General features: G+C 50.3%; 9 protein-coding genes across 9 annotated transcripts; 4 read left to right on the top strand and 5 right to left on the bottom strand.

Annotated features, from left to right (window-relative positions):
- Window positions 1-5: 5 nt before the first annotated feature.
- CC77DRAFT_1058056 (hypothetical protein) lies at window positions 6-1,030 on the bottom strand (the record flags this gene model as incomplete). Its single annotated transcript, XM_018528096.1, has 2 exons — window positions 6-802; window positions 862-1,030. 2 exons carry the CDS (start codon window positions 1,028-1,030, stop codon window positions 6-8), a joined length of 966 nt encoding a protein of 321 aa, XP_018390294.1.
- A 992-nt stretch (window positions 1,031-2,022) lies between these two features.
- On the bottom strand, window positions 2,023-2,949 carry CC77DRAFT_1058055 (hypothetical protein; the record flags this gene model as incomplete). The annotated part of the gene is made up of 2 exons (XM_018528095.1): window positions 2,023-2,521; window positions 2,573-2,949. 2 exons carry the CDS (start codon window positions 2,947-2,949, stop codon window positions 2,023-2,025), a joined length of 876 nt encoding a protein of 291 aa, XP_018390293.1.
- A 770-nt stretch (window positions 2,950-3,719) lies between these two features.
- Window positions 3,720-4,364, top strand: CC77DRAFT_1058054 (hypothetical protein; the record flags this gene model as incomplete). The annotated part of the gene is made up of 1 exon (XM_018528094.1): window positions 3,720-4,364. The coding sequence occupies one exon, from the start codon at window positions 3,720-3,722 to the stop codon at window positions 4,362-4,364; it is 645 nt and encodes a 214-aa protein (XP_018390292.1).
- Window positions 4,365-4,371: 7 nt separating this feature from the next.
- CC77DRAFT_1017189 (NCS1 nucleoside transporter family) lies at window positions 4,372-6,554 on the bottom strand. The gene is made up of 3 exons (XM_018524355.1): window positions 5,970-6,554; window positions 5,682-5,911; window positions 4,372-5,626 (listed from the first exon to the last, which is right to left on the bottom strand). Exons 1-3 carry the CDS (start codon window positions 6,226-6,228, stop codon window positions 4,397-4,399), a joined length of 1,719 nt encoding a protein of 572 aa, XP_018390291.1. The 5' UTR covers window positions 6,229-6,554; the 3' UTR covers window positions 4,372-4,396.
- A 339-nt stretch (window positions 6,555-6,893) lies between these two features.
- On the top strand, window positions 6,894-8,831 carry CC77DRAFT_1038110 (hypothetical protein; the record flags this gene model as incomplete). The annotated part of the gene is made up of 2 exons (XM_018527095.1): window positions 6,894-6,980; window positions 7,037-8,831. 2 exons carry the CDS (start codon window positions 6,894-6,896, stop codon window positions 8,756-8,758), a joined length of 1,809 nt encoding a protein of 602 aa, XP_018390290.1. The 3' UTR covers window positions 8,759-8,831.
- Window positions 8,832-8,960: 129 nt separating this feature from the next.
- On the bottom strand, window positions 8,961-9,848 carry CC77DRAFT_1017188 (alpha/beta-hydrolase). Its single transcript, XM_018524354.1, has one exon. It carries the CDS (start codon window positions 9,794-9,796, stop codon window positions 9,251-9,253), a length of 546 nt encoding a protein of 181 aa, XP_018390289.1. The 5' UTR covers window positions 9,797-9,848; the 3' UTR covers window positions 8,961-9,250.
- Window positions 9,849-10,031: 183 nt separating this feature from the next.
- Window positions 10,032-11,557, top strand: CC77DRAFT_1091742 (TfdA family taurine catabolism dioxygenase TauD). The gene is made up of 2 exons (XM_018529588.1): window positions 10,032-10,482; window positions 10,531-11,557. Exons 1-2 carry the CDS (start codon window positions 10,190-10,192, stop codon window positions 11,477-11,479), a joined length of 1,242 nt encoding a protein of 413 aa, XP_018390288.1. The 5' UTR covers window positions 10,032-10,189; the 3' UTR covers window positions 11,480-11,557.
- Window positions 11,558-12,486: 929 nt separating this feature from the next.
- On the top strand, window positions 12,487-13,871 carry CC77DRAFT_956058 (Clavaminate synthase-like protein; the record flags this gene model as incomplete). The annotated part of the gene is made up of 3 exons (XM_018535496.1): window positions 12,487-12,607; window positions 12,663-12,844; window positions 12,894-13,871. The coding sequence occupies 3 exons, from the start codon at window positions 12,487-12,489 to the stop codon at window positions 13,776-13,778; spliced, it is 1,188 nt and encodes a 395-aa protein (XP_018390287.1). The 3' UTR covers window positions 13,779-13,871.
- Window positions 13,872-14,469: 598 nt separating this feature from the next.
- CC77DRAFT_1058048 (hypothetical protein) lies at window positions 14,470-17,724 on the bottom strand (the record flags this gene model as incomplete). The annotated part of the gene is made up of 3 exons (XM_018528093.1): window positions 14,470-17,261; window positions 17,309-17,523; window positions 17,570-17,724. 3 exons carry the CDS (start codon window positions 17,722-17,724, stop codon window positions 14,470-14,472), a joined length of 3,162 nt encoding a protein of 1,053 aa, XP_018390286.1.
- Window positions 17,725-18,996: the final 1,272 nt, after the last annotated feature.

Raw genomic sequence — 18,996 nt, 5'->3', positions numbered from 1 at the left:
GTCCGTTAGCGGAACTGGTCTGGCAAACTCCTTTGTATCGTGTTATGCCACTGCTGTGGAGTAATCGGCTTCTCGCCTCGTGTTCCGCGCCAGTAGTTTGTGGCTTCGTACACTTCGGGGCATCCGCTGAGCAGCCAGCCCCACTTCTCCAGGAATATGGGATCGATCTCCCAGCTGCGATGATCTTCGGGAGGACCCCATACTATCAGTATTGGTCTGCGATCTAGATGGTTGTATTCGCAGACATCGATGCATAGCTCGTCTTCATAGTCAACGGGCTCCGTTCGCTGAAACGCTTGCAGCATGTTGTCGCGGACCTTGGGCCAGGGGAACAGATCGAGCCAGGGATGATGCTCTATGGAACTTTGTAATTCAGTGGGTTGTAGACATGCAGGCCATTCCGCTCCAGCTCCCGAACCCAAGAGTGGACCCTGCTTGTTTAGTGGCGAGATGCCATACCAATCATAGTATTGTGCTGTAACCCCCAGTAGGTCGGCATTTCGCGCGAGACCACTAGCTACGTTATACTTGAGAAGCAGTGGTAAGTGTGACAAAGCGGGTGTCCCTTGCATGTAGCTGGCATATGCATGTTCGGAGAAGCGTTGCATAAGCTCTTTCACTTTCGGATGAGCGGCCATGCATGACTTCCGCATCACTGTGCCATCCGGTTCGCTGGAGCCATCTTGAGATGCATCGGACGTGCTGCCTTCACGACCCGATGCATCGCTCTCGTGGGTCTCGTCCGGTACGATGACACTGTGTGGCTGTTTGATGATGGCATTCTTCTTTTGGGCGCGGTTTCCTGAGACGTGTTAGGGTGTATCCTTTGTTTTTGATGAACTGTCCGACATGGCCACTCACTCCGTGCTCGCTGGTTTAAGCGGTTCTGCAATTTTCGCCTTTCAACGGGATTCGTCACGCCCATCCAATCTTCTTTCTCGCTGCGCAGCTCGGGTCGCTGAGACGACCAAGCTAGCTCAATAGGAGCACCTGGATGGCTTGAATCTGATGACATCGGAGTTGTTGACATTGCGGCAAGGGAAGATCGCGTTTGAGGTTGTCATCCTCCGAGCGAGGTACGAGGATATATGCAGATTGATGACGGTTCGCAAATCGGACCTTTGCGTTTGAGCCCCGCTTCGACAAACAGCATAGCCGCATCACGTTTTGAGGTGGTATCGAAGATTTGACGTCTAGTCTGCGCTGATGATGCTTCGATTGGCCGTCAGCAGCCTGCATAAAGTCCGCGTTAGCTTCCATTAGTGCCTGGGCTGATGCGCCGGTGCCACAAGAACAGCGGCTGGACCCACTACCCAATCGTTTTCGCACTCGCACTCGCAATTTGGCTATGTGTAAAGAAGGAGAAGTGCCCGCTGTCCTGGTTGTAATCATGAACAAACATGAACAACGGTAGCCAATATGAGTCTCATCACTCGATCATACGTACCAAACCTGTCGCGCAGGGTGCAGATATAGCTGGATAACGCACGTAACGGTTCAGCTTGTATAAGTCTCAACTGCTCGGATTCTTTGACTATCTCCGTTCATTAAATCTCCATCATACGGAGCTTGGCCTTCTTGTCGCCGATGATTCCTAAGCTCGACGGAAAAGATGGTACGCACGCTTCGTGGCTCAGTCAGTATCTTACGTCCTGTTACGCATCGGATCCGCAGCTTTTGTATTTTTGATTCGTTTCCACGTATAGTGGTCGTATTTTATTTATTGGTTTTATGGCTTGACCATCGAGAGTCAGACAAACTTCCTCGATCGTGTGAGCTTGTCTTTCCATCTTTCTCGTAAGAGCCAATAAGCGATCCTTCTGCCATGACCTAACCTTCTCATTTTCACCCTTGCGACACCAACGGGCCGTAAATTTGTATGTAGAGCGTTGCTAAAGTTATTCAATTATGCGCCCGTCGGTTCGCGGCCCATCAGACACAGGACCTCCGTCGTAGAAATGTTCACATCCATCTCTCCCGTCGTGGTGGTCTCTGGCATCGGACAACTCAAGCACTTGTACTCTATTTATCAGCAGCAGGGACGCGGTCGAGTGGAATGGTCTCGTTATCCCGGATAAGTACTGCTGGTCGGTCAAATTCGAACACGATCTCTAGTGCCGGCCTGCTTTGGGTAAGGAACTCAAGGAACTCGCGACGGAAAGCCTCATGGTAGACGCCACGGAATTCGAGGTATCGCAGCTTCGGTACGAAAGTCTTGTCGTTCAGCCACTCGAGTGTGCTGTTGAGACGTATGCGCTTGGACTTCTGGCCTTGGACGACTGTCAGGGTGACGGATTCGATGTTCGCACAGTTCTTGAGAATAGTTGGGAATGCGGTACGAGTGAGCTTGGATGTGCCGTGGAGAGCAATAACCTCTAGTTGAGGCAGGGCTTTGGTGAGTTTCTCCACGCCGGCGCTTGTGATCTCAATTGCCTCCTTCCTTTCGGCGTCACCGGCGACGAACACACGGACTGCACTTCGGAACGTAGCGTCTGCATTCGCGATGACGTCAATGAGGGTGCTGATTATGATCAGCGAAAGTGACTACAGTTTGGGACAGAGTCAGACATACTCGTCCAAGTTGATACCTGAAGCGAAGACCAGCTTCTGAACAGGTTTCGCGGTGCTATCAAACTTGGTAGATGCATCTACATGTAGCGTCTGCTCATCGGAGATCGCAGCAGGCTGATACTCGATGGGCTGCCCTTTTCTGGCCTTTGCACGCTTCTCGAATTCAGAGTACTTCTCAGCTGGGGGTTGAGCCTCCAAACGTGCATCCCATTTCTCTTTTGGCTCTTCCCAAGGTCCATAGGGCTGGGTGGCTGGAATCTCTTCATCAGGGCTCGTGTCCGACCCCGCTTGTCGCTCCTCAATCACCTTGAGGCGTTGGAGCTCCCTCTCCTTCTCCTTCTGCTTCTTCTTCTTGGCTGATCCGGATAGTGGCGCCATGATGTCGTTTGTAGGTATACGACGTTCCGTGACTTGAAGAAGCCAGGTGTCGAGGTATGGAAAGAAGAGAATACCGGAAGGCGGGGGTTCCCCACAATTTCCATCCACTTTACCGCAAGAGGCTTAGGCACCTCGCGACCCTTTCGCAACTCAAGCTTTACACCCCGCATGCGCTTCTCTCTTGTCCTCACTAAGCGTTGTAGTCCCAGTACTACAACTACTGCAATACGTCTCAAAATCGCACAGTCGCGTGCCGAGATGACCGGCAAGCTATTGCCCCTCTTACAGTATCAGTGCTAAGAAGACGATGGAGTCAGGGGGACTGAGTACATCATATCGACTGGCAACTCTGTTCTTCATATGAAACTTAGGTTTACCGGGATTGTGATAGATGGCTGGCTCTTCAGACGCATTTAATTGGCTCGCAGGAATGACCTGACCGAGAGCGAGCAGGTTCGGAGTAATCTCTTCGGATATAAGATCGATTGATCGGAATGTCTAGTCATCCGGAGCAGTGTTGTCCGGAGAAACCACACACAACAGTACTGTATCTTGAAAGGAGAATACGCGATACCAGCATCGCCGTTTCTGAGCTTCCTCATGCTTCCTAGCGTTGGCCGCCTGAGGGAGCAACGTTGATGACTCATATGAGTCTAGGCTTCCATACGTACCCCGTTGACGCGTCCAGTGTATGTTCATAAACAAACCCATGGCAGCGGAAGCCTTGGTTACTAGCAGACATCAACAGAACTCTCTCCTCAAACTTCATAATGTCACCATACGACTTCCACTTCTTGACTCCTCGCCTTTACCTTTCCTACTGCAACCCATCATCTGATGCACACTGCGACTTTGTCATCGAGCTCCTTCATGGGGCTCCCTCTGTTCGACGGCATCCAAACATTGTTGGAGAAGTACCAGATCGCGAAGCTGCCAGAAAAATTATAAGCAACGGGGATGAGAAACTCCGCACGACGGGCTATGGACGGTACCTAGTCAGCTTGAAACCATCCCCAGCGGAAGAAGAAAAGAACGCTGGCATTCCGTTCTCACAAAGGAAACTAGAACATATCGGTTATGTCACCATGCAACTCGGTCGTGTCCCAGGCGAACAAGCACCTACCATACCGGACTTGGGCTTCAACATGATTGAGCGTTATCACGGGAAAGGGTATGCGACCGAAGCTGCACAAGGTCTGATCGCCTACTTCAACGAGGAGAAGGGCGTAAAAGAGATTGCAGGTCTGACTGACCCCGACAATGAAGAAGCGCAAAAATTATTTAGAAGATTGCGTTTCAGGAACCATGGGGTGAGGAGCGTAAAGGGTGTTCGGTGGTCAGGTGAGGAACTCGATGTGGATGTTTGGACCTTTGGATTGGAAGATGGTAGAAAGCTGGAGGACTTTGGGCTCTAATTCAATCCAAATGTTTCACATTATATCGTCTTCTATCTGTCTTGGACTTGACTCGAAGATCGAGGAGACGCGTGTGTCCCAGCTTCAACCTTAGAACCACCAATCTTCCCATCGAGTGATGGGCTTCCTGCCTCAGTATCAACCTCAACCCCTTCCAAATACTCAAAGCCGGTTATAATTCGTGGAATGAGTGTCTCCTCAGCCGGGAAGAACAGGTTGCAAAAGTAGTACAAGAATATGGACAAAAAGAACCCATAAAGCCAATTGAACGTGAAGAGGTTCTGTAAGCCAGCTGAAAGCTTCAAATTTGGGTTCACTTTGTTGGCCAATCCTGGTAGTAGAGGGATGATGGTGACGAATGTGGCAACCACAGCGCGCCAGTTTGTACCATAGCGACCATATCGGTAGATACCTCGTGGATCATACAAAGCAGGCACGTCGTACCTTCTGTGCTTGACTAACCAGTAGTCGGTAAACAGGATACCTGCCATGGGTGCCATGAAGATGGCGTATGCGCTCATGAAGTTTAGGAACGCTTTTCCAGAAGCCACGATAATCCAAGGGCATAGCGCCCAGCCACCAACGAAAGCCACAAGAACGGAGCCGCGGCGCACGTTGATGTACTTCGGTGCGAGTGTCGTGACGTCGTTAGCAAAAGAAACGGCGTTTGCACTAATGTTAACGCTGAGTTGGCCGAGTAACCAAATCGAAGCGCAGAAGAAAGCTGCTGCACGACCACCAGAAGTGTCCATCCAGGTATCGATGATTTGCAGTGGTGTCCAATAAGCCGTGCCCCAGATTTCCTGGGCGGCCGATGCGGAGACAATCCCCATAAGAGCGACCATGGTCTTGAAGAACGGAATCACCGGCATCTGCCAGTATTGTGCTTTAGGATCTTTGCTGAAGCGTGAGAAGTCAGGAATGTTGACAGCGAGAGTGCTGTATCCACCAGTGATGCTAGTCATGCTTGATAGCCAGAGCCAAGCTCTCTCAGCACCATGTACTGAAGCCGGACGCGTGAAAAACGTCCCATTGCCGCCTGCTTTGACAGCAACCCACACAGTCATTCCAATAGCCACCGGCGGCAACAATACAGTCTTTACCCAGAACATGTATTGTAGCCTATGTGTTGGAATGAGAAGAAACGGAAACTGGATGAGCCAATACAAGAAGTATGAAATCATTCCAGCTGTGGTAAGACCAACGGATGCGGGTAGGTGATTTGGGACATCCCGGAAGCTTGGCCAGATAGCATTCAATATCTGAGAAGGCAAGTCAGATTATGTCCTATACATCGTAGCTTGCCTAAAAACGTACCGCAGTGACACATGTACCTCCATTGGCGGTTTGTACGCCGAACCAAAACATGGCTAGGATACCTCTACTCACGACGGCAAAGTAACTGAACCAGTATCCAAAGCTGGCACGAGATGCGATAGGAAATGGGACATGTAGATTCGAGCCGATGGCGCCATTGAGCACTGTCGGCAGGGCGTTGCATATGCCCGCCACAAGCGTTATAAGCACAGCGTCAGTCGCCGTCAAACCTGCCACTGTCAGTATGATATTCGCAGAATTCGACACAGAGAAGGTATGAGCGCTTACCCAAGGTGAAAATGGCAGATCCTGAGCTCCAGGTCGATATCGTGACAAGGTCACTGAACCAGTATGTTACGAAGGCACTTTTACCCCATGTGCGTTTTTCTGGAGGCACCGGCTCCATGTCCGCGTTAGTCCATACATCAGGTGGTGCGATGCTACTGTTCTGTTTGGGAAGCCGCCAGCTCGATGGTTGTGTCACCCGGAGCTTGACCTTCTCTTTTGCCGCATGGCTGCGATTGCGCAGGTTGACTGGTGTCAGCATGATGATGAAGCTGCGTAGATTCAACACATCGTCTGACAGCACAACACCCTATTTGAACCCTGAGACGTTTGCGCTACATACTTGAATCAGTGTTCAAGATAGATAGGCATGCTTACGTTCCGTCGCACTGGGGAGAAGATGGGGTAGCCTAGACTGGCCTTATCATCCGAGTCAACATGATTGGACCGACAGGCATCGCTATCGAAGATTGCGCATCCCTTGTACAGCTCGCTATCGTGTTACTGCATCCGATGAAAGGTGTTCCGGTTGTACTGAGACTCGTTGGGATGATATGCAAGTGTACGCCACCTGGATAGGGTGGTGCAGCCGAACCTCGGCCGGTGTCGCGCAAGGTAGCTCACGCTTATCATCTCTCCCATCCCCAACATCTCGCATCCTCCGTGCTTATCATTCGGACATTTCAGCTCTCTGGCACCATGGCGACAACCACATTCGCTCCGAACCTATCATTCAGTCTTGCATTGGCATGTCGGCTCAACCGCGAAGTCGGCTGACTTGCACAGCTTGCGCAAGGAGGAAAGTCAAATGCAGCAAGACGGTACCCTGTGACAACTGCGTCAGAAGAGGCCAACAAGATACCTGTGGCGTCGACAACTTCCATCGCGATATAAGCCCTCTACCACAATCTTCGGAGTCAAGAACCCATGAGCTTGACTATCTGCGACAGCGAGTCGCACAGCTCGAAAGCGAGACGAGTCAGCAAAGCTCCATGGATGTTAGGACCCCGCCATGTAGCCTGCAACCCGACACACCACAACGTGGACTTGTTGATGTGTCCGCTGATGAGCCCGACGACTCGGCCGTCTCGAGAGATGCTGCGACAGTGTTAGAGTTTCTGGCTTGGGGAAGACGGAAAGACCCCGACTGCCACACTGTCGCCTCTCTTGAACCCGCCGATGATGCACCCCCTGGAGCTGGGTCGGGTATACTAGAGGACTTGTCGCAACTTCCAGTGCTTCAACTTTTACTTCCGAGTTCAGACCAAGTGCAAGAGTTAGTTGATTATCATCGCGACTGTCTGCTGTGGTATCACGGCAGCTACTTCGCGCCCACTTTCCAGGCACAACTTCGCGACTTCTACGACAAGCACGACGGACTCATAGATCAGGCTTCTGTAGATCTCCAGTGGGTGGCTCTATTGTTCTCCGTGCTCACTGCGAGTCTCGTTTGCGTACCTGATGTACGTGCGCAATCATGGGGCTTCGATCAGATTGAACGACAAAAGCTATCGCGGCGATGGTACCAGGCTATATCCATCTGTCTTAATCGCGCAGACTACACGAGCAATCTGAGCATTCTATCGTGTCAAGCCATCGCCACGGCAACTGCTTCTGCTCATCTCCTGGGATTCAGCACGAAGCAGAGCATCCATCTTGCCACCGCCGTTCGCATTGCACAGTCTTTGGGCATCCATCGTTTGGGACCAGATGCCAGTGGAAGCGATGTAGCAAAAGAAACTGGTCGCCGGGTATGGTGTCAGCTCTGCAGCCAAGACTGGTTCAGCATACCTTTCTCGGAGAGCTATCTCGTCAGCCCCAGGTACTCGACATCTGCACCGCCTTCGAATAGTCACGATCATAATTTGCTTGCAGTAGATCCTGACGTACCTACTATCACTAGCTACTCTCGATTTCTGCGCGACATCGCAATAATCATGCCCCAGCTCCAAGATGGCCTTATCTCATCTAATACTCCCTACACTCGTTATGAGAAAGTTCTGCATTGGGATGCACGACTTCGCGGATTAGCTACTCGCGAAAGGCCATTGTTCATGAAGAATACACCCTTAGATCCAACCTGGCCAGAGTGGGTACCTTGGGCGCGACGTGCTCTAGCCATCACCTCAAGTCACAAGATCATCATGATTCATCGCTCTTTTCTACTAGACAGTTTTGCCAACCCCGCCTTTGCATTTACCCGTCGAACATGTCTAGCAGCCTCGAAAACGATCATCAAAGAGTACAAGTGCCTCATTGGCGAAGATGGCCCTACTTTATGGATTCATCAAGCATTCGCCGTCGCTGCATCCATCACCTTGTTACTCGACGTACTCCATCGCGATCTACATGACAATGAGGGTTACGAGCACCGCGAACTCGCTCAAGATGTAATGCAGATCCTTCAACGGCGCCCAGAGAGCATGATCGCTATGAGAGGTAGCAAACTTCTTGAAGCTCTGATTGGCCAAACGTCTCAGGACGCTCTAGCTCAGCGAGGGAGGAAACGAAACAGAGACGGTACATCTGTCACCAGATTCGACGTTTCGGCATTGGTGAAAGACTTTTATCAGGCGAATAGCAGCAACAGAAACTCTCCGCCAGAAAATACGGCGACATCGCCTTCTTCGATCGAGCCGCGTTCCACATACCACTCGCAGCAGTGTGATTCGCTCACCGCAGGTTTTGGGCAACTAGAAGCCAGCTTTTCGTTATCAGCTTCTGGTTTAGGAGGTACCAACTATTTCGATGATCTCTTATATCTAGCAAATCACGACTTTGCAGGCACGTAATTTACTGCTAGTACCCGCTCGTTGTGGTATACATTTTCCCAGCGTATTGTAGAATGAAAGTTATACCGCATGCTACTTCTTCTGATCATTTGCACAAGTACGCAGCGTTTATCACTTTATTCAGCCATGGCTTCGAATAGCAGTTGTACCGCTCTCTCAACGCCAGTAAGGTCCTCCAATATCGGCTGATGTCCACTTTGAACAACAACTACGCAGCTCCTTCCACCCACCAGTGAACTGAGATCGTTCGATCGCTCCACTGGGCTGATCATGTCCTTGTCTCCAGCCACGAAGACAATAGGGCAGGTAATATCTTTGTATTCTGGGTCAGTGTGACTAGTAGCTACGATAGCTTCACATGTCTGCGCATAAGCTTCAGGATTTGAAGAGCTGACATCAGTTCGTACAGCTTCTCTCGTAGCTGGGTTTACCTTTCGGAACTGACTATAAGTTTATCGTCAGCAAGTTACTAACCATCCACGGGATTTTAAGCTATGCATACGTGTCTTCGTAAAAGTTGGACTTGGCTGCGGCAGCCGCCGCATAGTCGATGCCTTCCTTCCTCACCGTGGCCGCAAGGTCAAGCATGCGTTGCCGGACCGCGGGTATATGACCTGCCGCTCTACCAGGACCGATGAGCGTGAGGCCTCTAACGATTTGGGGATACCTTGCGGCAAAGTGCAAAGCAACAATGGCACCGAGGGAGTGTCCGATGATGACGACCCCGGATGAAGCTGGGTTGCTCGAAGTTCCTTGTAAAGATGTGACGAGATCGCCCAAGTCGGCGACATGGCCTTCTATAGAAAGTGGTCTTGCGGATTCTGTCAATGGCGTCTTTCCGAAGCCAGGGAAATCGACGAGAACGACGCTGTGGGTCTGGGGCAAAGAGGACACAAGTGGCAAGAAGGTCTCAGTTGAGCCACCCAACCCATGTAGGCAGATTAGAAGCGGGCCAGAAGGATTACCGCCCTGCAAATGATGTGTCTTCGTACCAGAAGCTGTGGTGAAGTATGAAGATGTGAGATTGGGGGCGACCATATTGGAAGTATGGGAGTAATGTTACAGGCTATGATTGAAGACCTCGCAGCTGTACAAATATAACAATAGAAATTTTGTACGAATTGATTCTTCAACAATGGAACCGCTCCGTGGTTCTCTTGCTGTGCTTGGAGGTTTGCAGATGTGGATACTCGGCCGAGATCCCGAACTTGGCTGATCGGATCCCGAGGTGGTATCAATCCACCCAATACGCGATCGTCGCCTCGGGGTGGATAATATGCAGACATACCCATGGCGGGTAGCTAAGACGTATCTGCTTAGACTACACTGAGTATTTCATACAACCAACCATAATCTCCAGACTATCTAAGGGTCTTCTTGGTCGCAGTCTGGATATCCTAACACGCATTTCCTGTATAGTAACTCGACACAATGGTCGTCACAGCAGTCATAACTGAGGAATCTAAATATCTGCATCTCAAAGCAGAGAAGCCTATTCTCGATCTCCCGCACGCCGATGAATCTACAGGACGCGTTGTCCCCATCAACCACGCGGAAGGCAGCCAAGTAGACTTCGGCGCAGAAATCTACGGCATCGACTTGAACAACTTTACAGATGCAGACTTCGCGTTTGTTTCCGAAGCTCTGCACAAATGGAAATTGCTGGTGTTCAAGGAGCAACCACAGATGCTGAGGCCACAGCAGCAATATTTGCTGACTGCAAAGTGAGTCGTCCACATTTACTAGACCTGACCGTGCTGACTCAACATCAGCTTCGACCGCGAGGAGACTACCGGTGGCTTTGCGCACGGTCATGACCCTTTCCTTACCCACCACAACGGCGTCGACTTCTATGGTATTCCCAAGCGTCCAGCGATCCCAGTGCAGCCACAAGTTCATATCCTTGGTCGTGGGCCCGTTCCAGAAGGCCACTTCGGTTTCCCACCCGGCTTCGAAGTCCAGGGTATTGACCACGAAGAGTTTCATCTTCCACCGCACATACCAGCGCAAGAACGCGAAGCTGGAGCTTCACGTTTCTACCAATGGCACTTTGACGGGTCTTTGTACGACATCCCTCCTCCACGTGTAGGCTGCCTTCTGGCTGTTCGTACTCCCAAGGGTCCAGATGTGACTCTGCGATGGGAGGATGAGGCAGGTACTCAAATGAAGATGGCACCAGGAGCCACGGCAATGGTCGCCGGTAGCCGTGCGCTGGCTCTACTCGACGAAGAGACCCGGAACATCGCGATGAATAGCAGAATCGAATACGCACCACACGCTTTCGTGTGGATGTCCAAAGCGCACAGCACCCGCCTTGGACATTCCATCGAGACTGAAGGACTTGAGATGCCGCTGGACAAACTTCCCAAGTGGGACAAAAGTAAAGTGTGTACCTATCCAATGGTATGGACAAACCCGAAAACTGGTGAGAAGTCGCTGCAAGTTCATGGTCAAGGTGCCTTTAAGCTGTACCTCAAGAGTAGCCCAAATGGGTCAGAAACAATTGTGGAGGACTTGAAAGAAGTCAGGGCGTTCCTTGATAAGATCATGCGGCCGGCATTGCAGCCTGAGAACATTTATGCTCATCCGCATAAGGAGCAGGATGTCATCCTCTGGTATAACCGGGCGCTATGGCATAGCATCACCGAGTTTCCGAAGTCGTATGGGCCGCGCGTGATGCATCAGTGCAACATAGCCGCCAGTGATCATCCTTCGGGTTGACGGGGGAGCTACCAAAGTGTGTATGTGGAAGGAGAGAGTTACTTAGTTCTCTGAAGTATGAAACAATACAAGTGGTCCTTATTGAGATTCGCGTCTTAAGATGATTCCTTGAAGACGTCCAGGTATGACTGTGAACAATACCTAGTGTCGATGACGTATGGCAAGTCATGCCACAACCACTAACTCCCCAGCCACCCTATGCGTCCATCTTCAAATGTTCCCTACAGCACGGTTCTGCAAGCATTCTTACTGCAGCTTCTTCCAAGCCACGCAACAGGATAGTGATGTCATCATTTCGACATGACTACGGCTACTTTGCAAGGCACCCGTAGCGCGTCCGCACCGTGAAGAACGCGTCGCGTCGCGTCGTGTCGGCCTCGTAGATCTTCCCTCGTACAACACACCGAGGGAAGACATTGCAAATCCTCTGCCACATCTGTCATTACTCTCCCACGCGAAAAGGACTTATCAGGCGTGCATCAGCAATGTGTCGCAAGGCCCGTAACGATTGATGTTATTGCCGAATGCCATTGGCTACTGCCTTCGACTCCAATGATAATGTAACCACGATCAATTCACCATATCAGGCATCACGAGGAAGACGGCCGAGCACGGCAAGGTTCACGAGTTCTGGTTTCGGCCGAGATGCGGTAGCTGATAAGATAACATGCTAGCAACTCCTAGCAGAAGGTTCCCCTCACGTTCGGCAATGCATCAACATAGTATCAAGAACATTATGGACAGGGCTGCGATAAGATTCGAGCTCTCTGTCGGTGATGCGGGGACGACGTTCGAGTAAGAGTGGGTAAGCGGAGATAACTCTAGACTTCAGCATATATGCAGTACAGTAGTCATGCACCTAAGGACCATATTTGCAGACGTGTATGACATCTGGCTTCGCATTTTCACCACTTGAACTTTCGCTTCTTCTCTTCAAGGCTTCTCAAAGGAGACCATATCGGAGGAAGATAGCTGGTCACCAAACTTCACGACATCGACAGAGAATCATGGCGCCTGGTATACTAGCCCCTGAGCCGACCTTCACGGTCAAGGAGATGGTGAAAAGTACCAAGGAGAAGCACAACTTTGGAGCAGTTATTGACGATCTCGACCTTGATAACATCAGTGGTGAGTACAACACCGACCCGATGATGAAGTGTTGTGAACTGACGCTCTGTTGTAGACTCCGACGTGAAGGCACTATCTGATGCGATCTGGACCCATAAGCTGGTGGTTGTCAAGGGCCAGAAGGATCTCGCACCCATTAAACAATGGGAGCTTGTCACACGCTTCGATCCTAAAGCACCTCACGTGCACTCCCACGGTGATGTGAAGACCTTCCACAAGCAGGGCGGCTTACTTTCGGTATGAAAACCTCCATCCTAGAGTATGCGTCATACTGATTTGCCTCCAGAAAGGACGTGATGTTGTCGGTATACCTGGTGCAGAAAACGTTCGTCTAATCGGCAAGGGCTACCAGGGAGCAGACCACTACGGTATCAAAGACACGACGATCAAGAAGGAAATCGCACATGCATGGCATGACAAACCGCTTTCAGCAGAAGAATATGCCCAAGGCCATACACGCTTCCAGAGGTGGCATATCGATGCACCACTATATGCCCGCGATCCAGCCTGGTTCACAACGCTCCGCTGCATCAAGCGACCCACATCCCCTGAACTGACCATACATTGGGATGACGGCAGTGGTTTGACCATGACCACCGAACCTGGTCTGACCGCCTTCTTCAGCAACGTCCAGACATACAACATGATGACAGAGCAAGAAAAGAAGATTGCTGATCACTCATGGGTCGAGTACGCACCTCATCCTTACCAGTGGATGGGTGACTGCAAAGCCCGATCGCACGGCCTAGGCGTAGTAAGCCAAGGTAAAGAGAAATTATTGGAAGACCTTGGCCCTTACGATGAGAAAGATATCAAGCGCTACCCAATGGTATGGGTCAACCCCGTAACCGGCGAACGAGCCTTTATGGTTCATGGTATCTGCGTCCGGCGAGCTTTTGTTCGCTCCAGCGAAGACGAGGAACCGACTATCATCGATCATGTAGCTGAGATAAGGGAGTGGCTAAAGCCAATTCAGGAACGCGTTCTCAAGCCTGAGTATATCATGCTACCGAAGGTGGAGGAGGGTGACATCATCATGTGGGCGAACTATCAAATGTTTCATACTGCGGTTGATTACCCAGATCATTGGGGTGCGAGGACAATGCATCAGGCTAACATTGGTGCCAGTAGTGGGCCAGTTGGACCGGTGATTGTTCCTGGTGTTGCGTAGGAGAAGGCATTACAAGGACATTTCACAGCGAGTATAAAGTTCGAGAACATGGCCAACGTACTTCCATTAGTTTCTTCTTAATGTCACGACTACGACAAAGAAAATTTTGCTTACACGTAGCTAACATGAGTTGGTCCTAGATCAGGTGGTACGAATGCCTTGCATTCTTCCTTTTTTGGCCCATCCGTATTTTCATTACACGACTTTGCTGCATCTGTATTGTTCTTGGACGAAGCGTCTTCGGCAGCGCTCGAGACACATTGCAGAGGGACGGCCTCAGCAAAACATCGAATCAAGTTTTGCTTGAGTGGTCCACAGACCGTTTTCAGCATCCGTATGTTAAGCGTCCGTGAAAAGCGCGTCTCTCAGCCTTATTCGCTACCCATCCAAGGATTCTCAACTGAAGTTGCGGTAGGATGGACAATGATCTCGTCAATCTTCCATCTTTAAGTCCGCATACCCCACGGCTTCAATGTTTCGAGTTTTGTTTCCGATCGAATGTCGAATGCGGCAGCTACTCGCACAAGGCATTGCCGCTATCATAGCTGCATCGTTGTCTCGTTGAACAAACGGCTGTTTTGCTACAGCTGACGTAGAACACAAGCAATCCACTCCTGGTTGATACGCAATGCCGATGTCGATGCACTTCATTGCGGTTCCGGTGCAGGTGAGACCGTGATACGACTAATATTCAGGTCTTTGACTTCTGCGGACGAAGATGCTCAACGAAGCGTCTGGTTGCCATTTGGCCATGCCTCTTTGCTAGCAGAAGGGCTCGCTTGTACTGGGTCACTCCATGGCTTTCGAAAACGAGACCAAGATCTACCTTCCAGTGTACCAAGAGAAACAGCATGTCACATCGACCCCATGAGACTGCAGCCTCGAATGCAGTCAGACCATGCCCTTCTGCTGGTGGATGGTTGACGTTCGCACCATGTTCAAGTAGAAGGGTTGCGATGCCTACATGGCCGCTCATAGCAGCAAGCTGCAAAGGGGTGCCACCGGAGTAGCACGGAGTGCTGTCTACGGGAACTCCATAGTCCAGCAAATGGCGTACCACTTCAAAGTTGCCGACTTCTGAGGCTCTCTGTAACGGAGTTCGCAAAAGGCCTTGTTGTGGAGGATGGTCGCTTGCTGCACCAGTGGCTAGCAGCTGTTGCACCATAGTGAGATCGCCCATATCGATCGCTGCTAGAAGAGGCGTTGCTCGGTGTAGTTCTGAACCACCGGGTGAGTCCCAGGCCTTCTCTTGACATACAAGTGCATTCGGATTCGCTCCATGGCTAAGCAGCATTCCCACCGCCTCGCGATCTCTTCGGATGATGGCTTCGCCCAAAGGACTAAGAAGTGTAGGTGTATGGCTGTCATTCTCATTGAGTTCTTTCCCAGTCACCTCAGTCCTCCTCCTGAGCAAAAAGTCCACCAAGTAGTCGTCGCCTTGCTTCGCTGCAAGAGACAGTAGAGATGGCAGAGTTTTACCATCCAGAGCGCCCTCGGTGCGACAGGCAAACGATTCCATATCCAATCCGCTGTCCAGCAACCAGTCAAGCAGAACAAATTCCTCCTCATGAATGGCATAATAGCTGAGAGCGCGAAGTACGATGCGCCGCTCTAGTGAACTGTGAAGCTGCATCAGTCCTAAGAACAATCGTTCATCCGCTCGGAATGCCTGTTTTCGAAAGAGCATATCTTCCAGTGGGGTATAATTTCCTTCGTCGCTTGCCGCCATAGTCGCCGAGAGCCACTCAATATCAGTCTCTATTAGCAAACTGATAGCGCCAAAACTGCCATGCTGCAGCAGTGTCAGGAACCTGTGATAATTGGTGGCATCATCGCATCCGAAGAGGATGATGGCTACACTTATTTCATGGTGATGGAGTTCTATCGCATACTCCAACGCATGATCCCAGTCGCGTGATCTGTACCAGGTTGAATATCTATGCTTACGTGCAAAAGACGTGTTGTTTTCCATGACTGCTTGGCGAAGTTTATCCACCCACTCAGCCTCAGCATAACTGTTATCCTCTATGTGTAACCCATGTTTCAACTTGGCGTCTCGTGGAAGAATCTCTTGATCTTCGTCGCTGTCTTCTTTCTTGACTGGGGGGTCGTACCTTCGTATCCATATGTCGACGAGATCCCATCTCTTACGGTGACAATAATCCATAACGATGCCACTCAAGGCACTATTCACATTGGGATATGCGAGAAAGATGTTTTCTTGCAAACAGCCTTCTAGTAAGGTGGTTGCAGCTGTAGTGCGGAACATCAATAGAGCTGCACGGAGAGATTTCGCCAAAGCCAGCTCAACCGAGGCATCCTTTCCAGGCACCCAATCTGCTTTCTTGCGGAAGACGAAGTCGCAGATTCTACTTGCAAGTAAAGCACTCGAGTTGTCACTTGTAAGTAAAGTGCTCGAGCTGCTACTTGCAAGTAAAGCGCTCGATCTGCTACTGTTCCACATGCATTGCTCCAAAAGACTGCTTCTGAGGAAGCTTCTAAGGCCTCCCGCAATCGCAGAGAATATTGCTTCAAAGCCGGCGTCTGTCGCCTCGTGTAAGGCCAAAGTGAAGCATCTAACGTTAGGAGTCGCACCTCCAGACAACAGCATACATGTCAGATTCCTCCACTCTAGATGGTATCTTGGATGTTGGTAACCTTCGTAGGAACGATGAGTCGTTTCTTGTACATCGCGCAGTAGCCTATCCAACTCCTTCCGTGTTGCGGTCCGTATCATACTCGATAGATGTGTGGCGGCCATGTCGAACTGGCGATATTTCAGCGCTCGTTGAAGCGGTGTCATTGCACCAGATCCATCATCTTCTCCCGTCGCGATAGCTTCACGTTGACGTAAGCCCAAGCCCACCATTACTTCCATTGTGCGTTTATCGCCTGATTTCAACGCTTCGGCAAACACTCGCTCACGAAAGAAGTCTTGGGCTACGGACGGCAACGCATGAAAGATGCGAATCAACGTGGTAGAGCCAAGACTCCTGAGCCATTGGTGTATTTGCTGGAGGTGAGGGACGCCCGGAAGTGTCATATCGTTGAGAACTGCAGATATGATAATCTGCTGGCGACATGGGATGCTCTTGTCTTCCGTCTTAATTCCGATTCCGGTTCCGGTTCGAGACCCGTAGAACATCGCAGCATATGATATGCTCTTCGATGGATAGCTAGGCTGCTCTCGCCCGCGGAAAGGCATCACTTCTCCAAATAATTTCCAACCCAACGTTATGGTCCACGAAAATGGTCTCAGACGTATAGCGACTTCCTCCCACTGAGTTAGCGGAGCGTGACTAGAATGATGAGAGGCAATCGGTGTCCGCTGGAATGGAATTATCGTAATTTGAGAGCACTGACGCGAGATCTCTGATTTTTTCAGTCGACTAACAGGGGCCAGTTTGGGTCGTGAAGAGATCGCTTCGTAGTCCGTTGGTTGCAGAGGTGCGAGGTGATCTCTTAGACATACAGATTCCGGAGCTACTTCGAGTCAATATGGGGTTTCATGTGTTTGAGCCAATAACTACCTATATCTGGGCTGGCTGATCGTTCTATGATTCCTCGACGGACTGTTTCCCTCTCAATACGTCTCTGGTCTACGCTTTTCCCGTTGAGTTCCACAAGAACGTCTTTACCCAAGCGCGCATACTTGCACTTGGCGTCTACGATAAAGTCCATGTCCTTTCTCTTGATATTCTTTCGGAAGCCCCAAAGTCTGAAACGGTGCTCGTACTGCGCCTTACTGAACGGTGTCAGATCAAGTATCAAAACATGGGAAACTTACCTACCTCGCCTGGAATTGGTGCAGCCTAGCCATGGTGTCTAGAACTCCATCTTCGCCTTCGAGCGGCCTACCCTCGTGCAGATACAAAACTTCGATCGCATGACGGTGTTCTTCCCAAGTCGTCTTGGAGATCTTGGCCGACCGGTTCGTAAGCCTCATGTCGATATGTAATCTGGAGACAGTCCGCAGTGAAGACAAGGAAACGGAGGAAGGTCAGTTGTGGAAGCAGCTGTGGTTTAGATAAACAGGCTGAGACCACCATCACTGCCACGTTCGTTTTCAACACTCGCTACTAGCACGAATGATAGAGATCAAACTCAGATGACCCTGGCCTGTGATCACGCTGATTGGTGCTCGACTTTAGCGCAGTTATCGCCATCTTGCATGCAACCAATCATGCGAAATCTGAAACTTCCATTTTAGGTATGTGTTGGAGGCTATGCCGTTACAAAATCTGACTTTTGTATTGCATAAGATGCGGTAAGGGAAGGGTTGGATGGACGCTTATCCTATATACTCGATCAGAATCATCACGCTATCAATGAACAGCGAAGCTATCATCGCGCTCATCACTCTGGTAGCCACGTGCATACCACTCTTGCTCTTAGCTCGGCAGTACATTATACACAGAAAGAACGGTTACCCCAACCAGATTGGTAAGTGTGCGATGTCACACCTGTGGGTGTCCAGTTATTGACGAGATGCAGACACGGAAATGGGGTTGGTGCAGTTGAGCCCACGGACTTTTCATGCTCGGATCGATTCTATAGTACAAATCACTACGTCAACATGTTGTACCATTCAAGAAGAACCATGAATATATGCTTCGCTTTGGGAACGGACAAGTGTGTATTAGGCAGGACAGAGCGATGATGCGAAAGAGCCTTGCCATCAGATATCTAGCCAGGAGGAAACTGAGAGTCGTAAGCGGAGAGCTTTGCTGTATTTCATCTTAGGCGTGCTGCTCTTATATAAGCTGGCTCCTTTGAGGATTTTTAGTTCTAATTCTATGTTTGCTGTTGGCAAGGTCAAAATAGCATTTCACAAAGCGTTAGAGTGTACACGTTTCTCAATACATACGTTATGATATCAGCACAGGACTGTGTCAACCTTGGTCGCGTTCTTCTGATGGCAAAAAGATGGCAAAAAAGAAGGTACTGGACGCTGTGGGAATTGAACCCACGACCTTTCACAAGTACGCATGTTTGATGATGCGAAGCGACTGAGGAAGAATGTTAGGATGTTGAACGATGATGAGCGGAAGTTTGGTGGTGTCTTACAAATCATACCCCTGAGAGCGTTGTTAGTTTTGTTGTTGTGGAAGTTGGATTCAGTGGCAGCTTACCTAGACCAAGCGCCCTAGTGAGGATTGATGGCAAATTTGTCGAGTGTTCAATATTGATTCTCGGCATTATCACACAGGAAGCGTAA

This window comes from Alternaria alternata (genome assembly GCF_001642055.1).
Source record: "Alternaria alternata strain SRC1lrK2f unplaced genomic scaffold CC77scaffold_3, whole genome shotgun sequence".
Taxonomy (NCBI): domain Eukaryota; kingdom Fungi; phylum Ascomycota; class Dothideomycetes; order Pleosporales; family Pleosporaceae; genus Alternaria; species Alternaria alternata.
Note: the sequence above shows the minus strand (reverse complement) of the source record. Positions and strands in the feature narration are given on the sequence as shown.

What these genes read in the sequence shown, in the direction of transcription:
- CC77DRAFT_1091742 (XM_018529588.1), top strand. Translation starts at nt 10,190, where the DNA reads ATGGTCGTCACAGCAGTCATAACTGAGGAATCTAAATATCTGCATCTC. An exon ending in CAATATTTGCTGACTGCAAA is followed by an intron (nt 10,483 to 10,530) that starts GTGAGTCGTCCA and finishes ACTCAACATCAG; the next exon opens with CTTCGACCGCGAGGAGACTA.
- CC77DRAFT_1017189 (XM_018524355.1), bottom strand. Translation starts at nt 6,228, where the DNA reads ATGCTGACACCAGTCAACCTGCGCAATCGCAGCCATGCGGCAAAAGAG. An exon ending in ATCTGCCATTTTCACCTTGG is followed by an intron (nt 5,912 to 5,969) that starts GTAAGCGCTCAT and finishes TGACAGTGGCAG; the next exon opens with GTTTGACGGCGACTGACGCT. An exon ending in GAGGTACATGTGTCACTGCG is followed by an intron (nt 5,627 to 5,681) that starts GTACGTTTTTAG and finishes TTGCCTTCTCAG; the next exon opens with ATATTGAATGCTATCTGGCC.
- CC77DRAFT_1017188 (XM_018524354.1), bottom strand. Translation starts at nt 9,796, where the DNA reads ATGGTCGCCCCCAATCTCACATCTTCATACTTCACCACAGCTTCTGGT.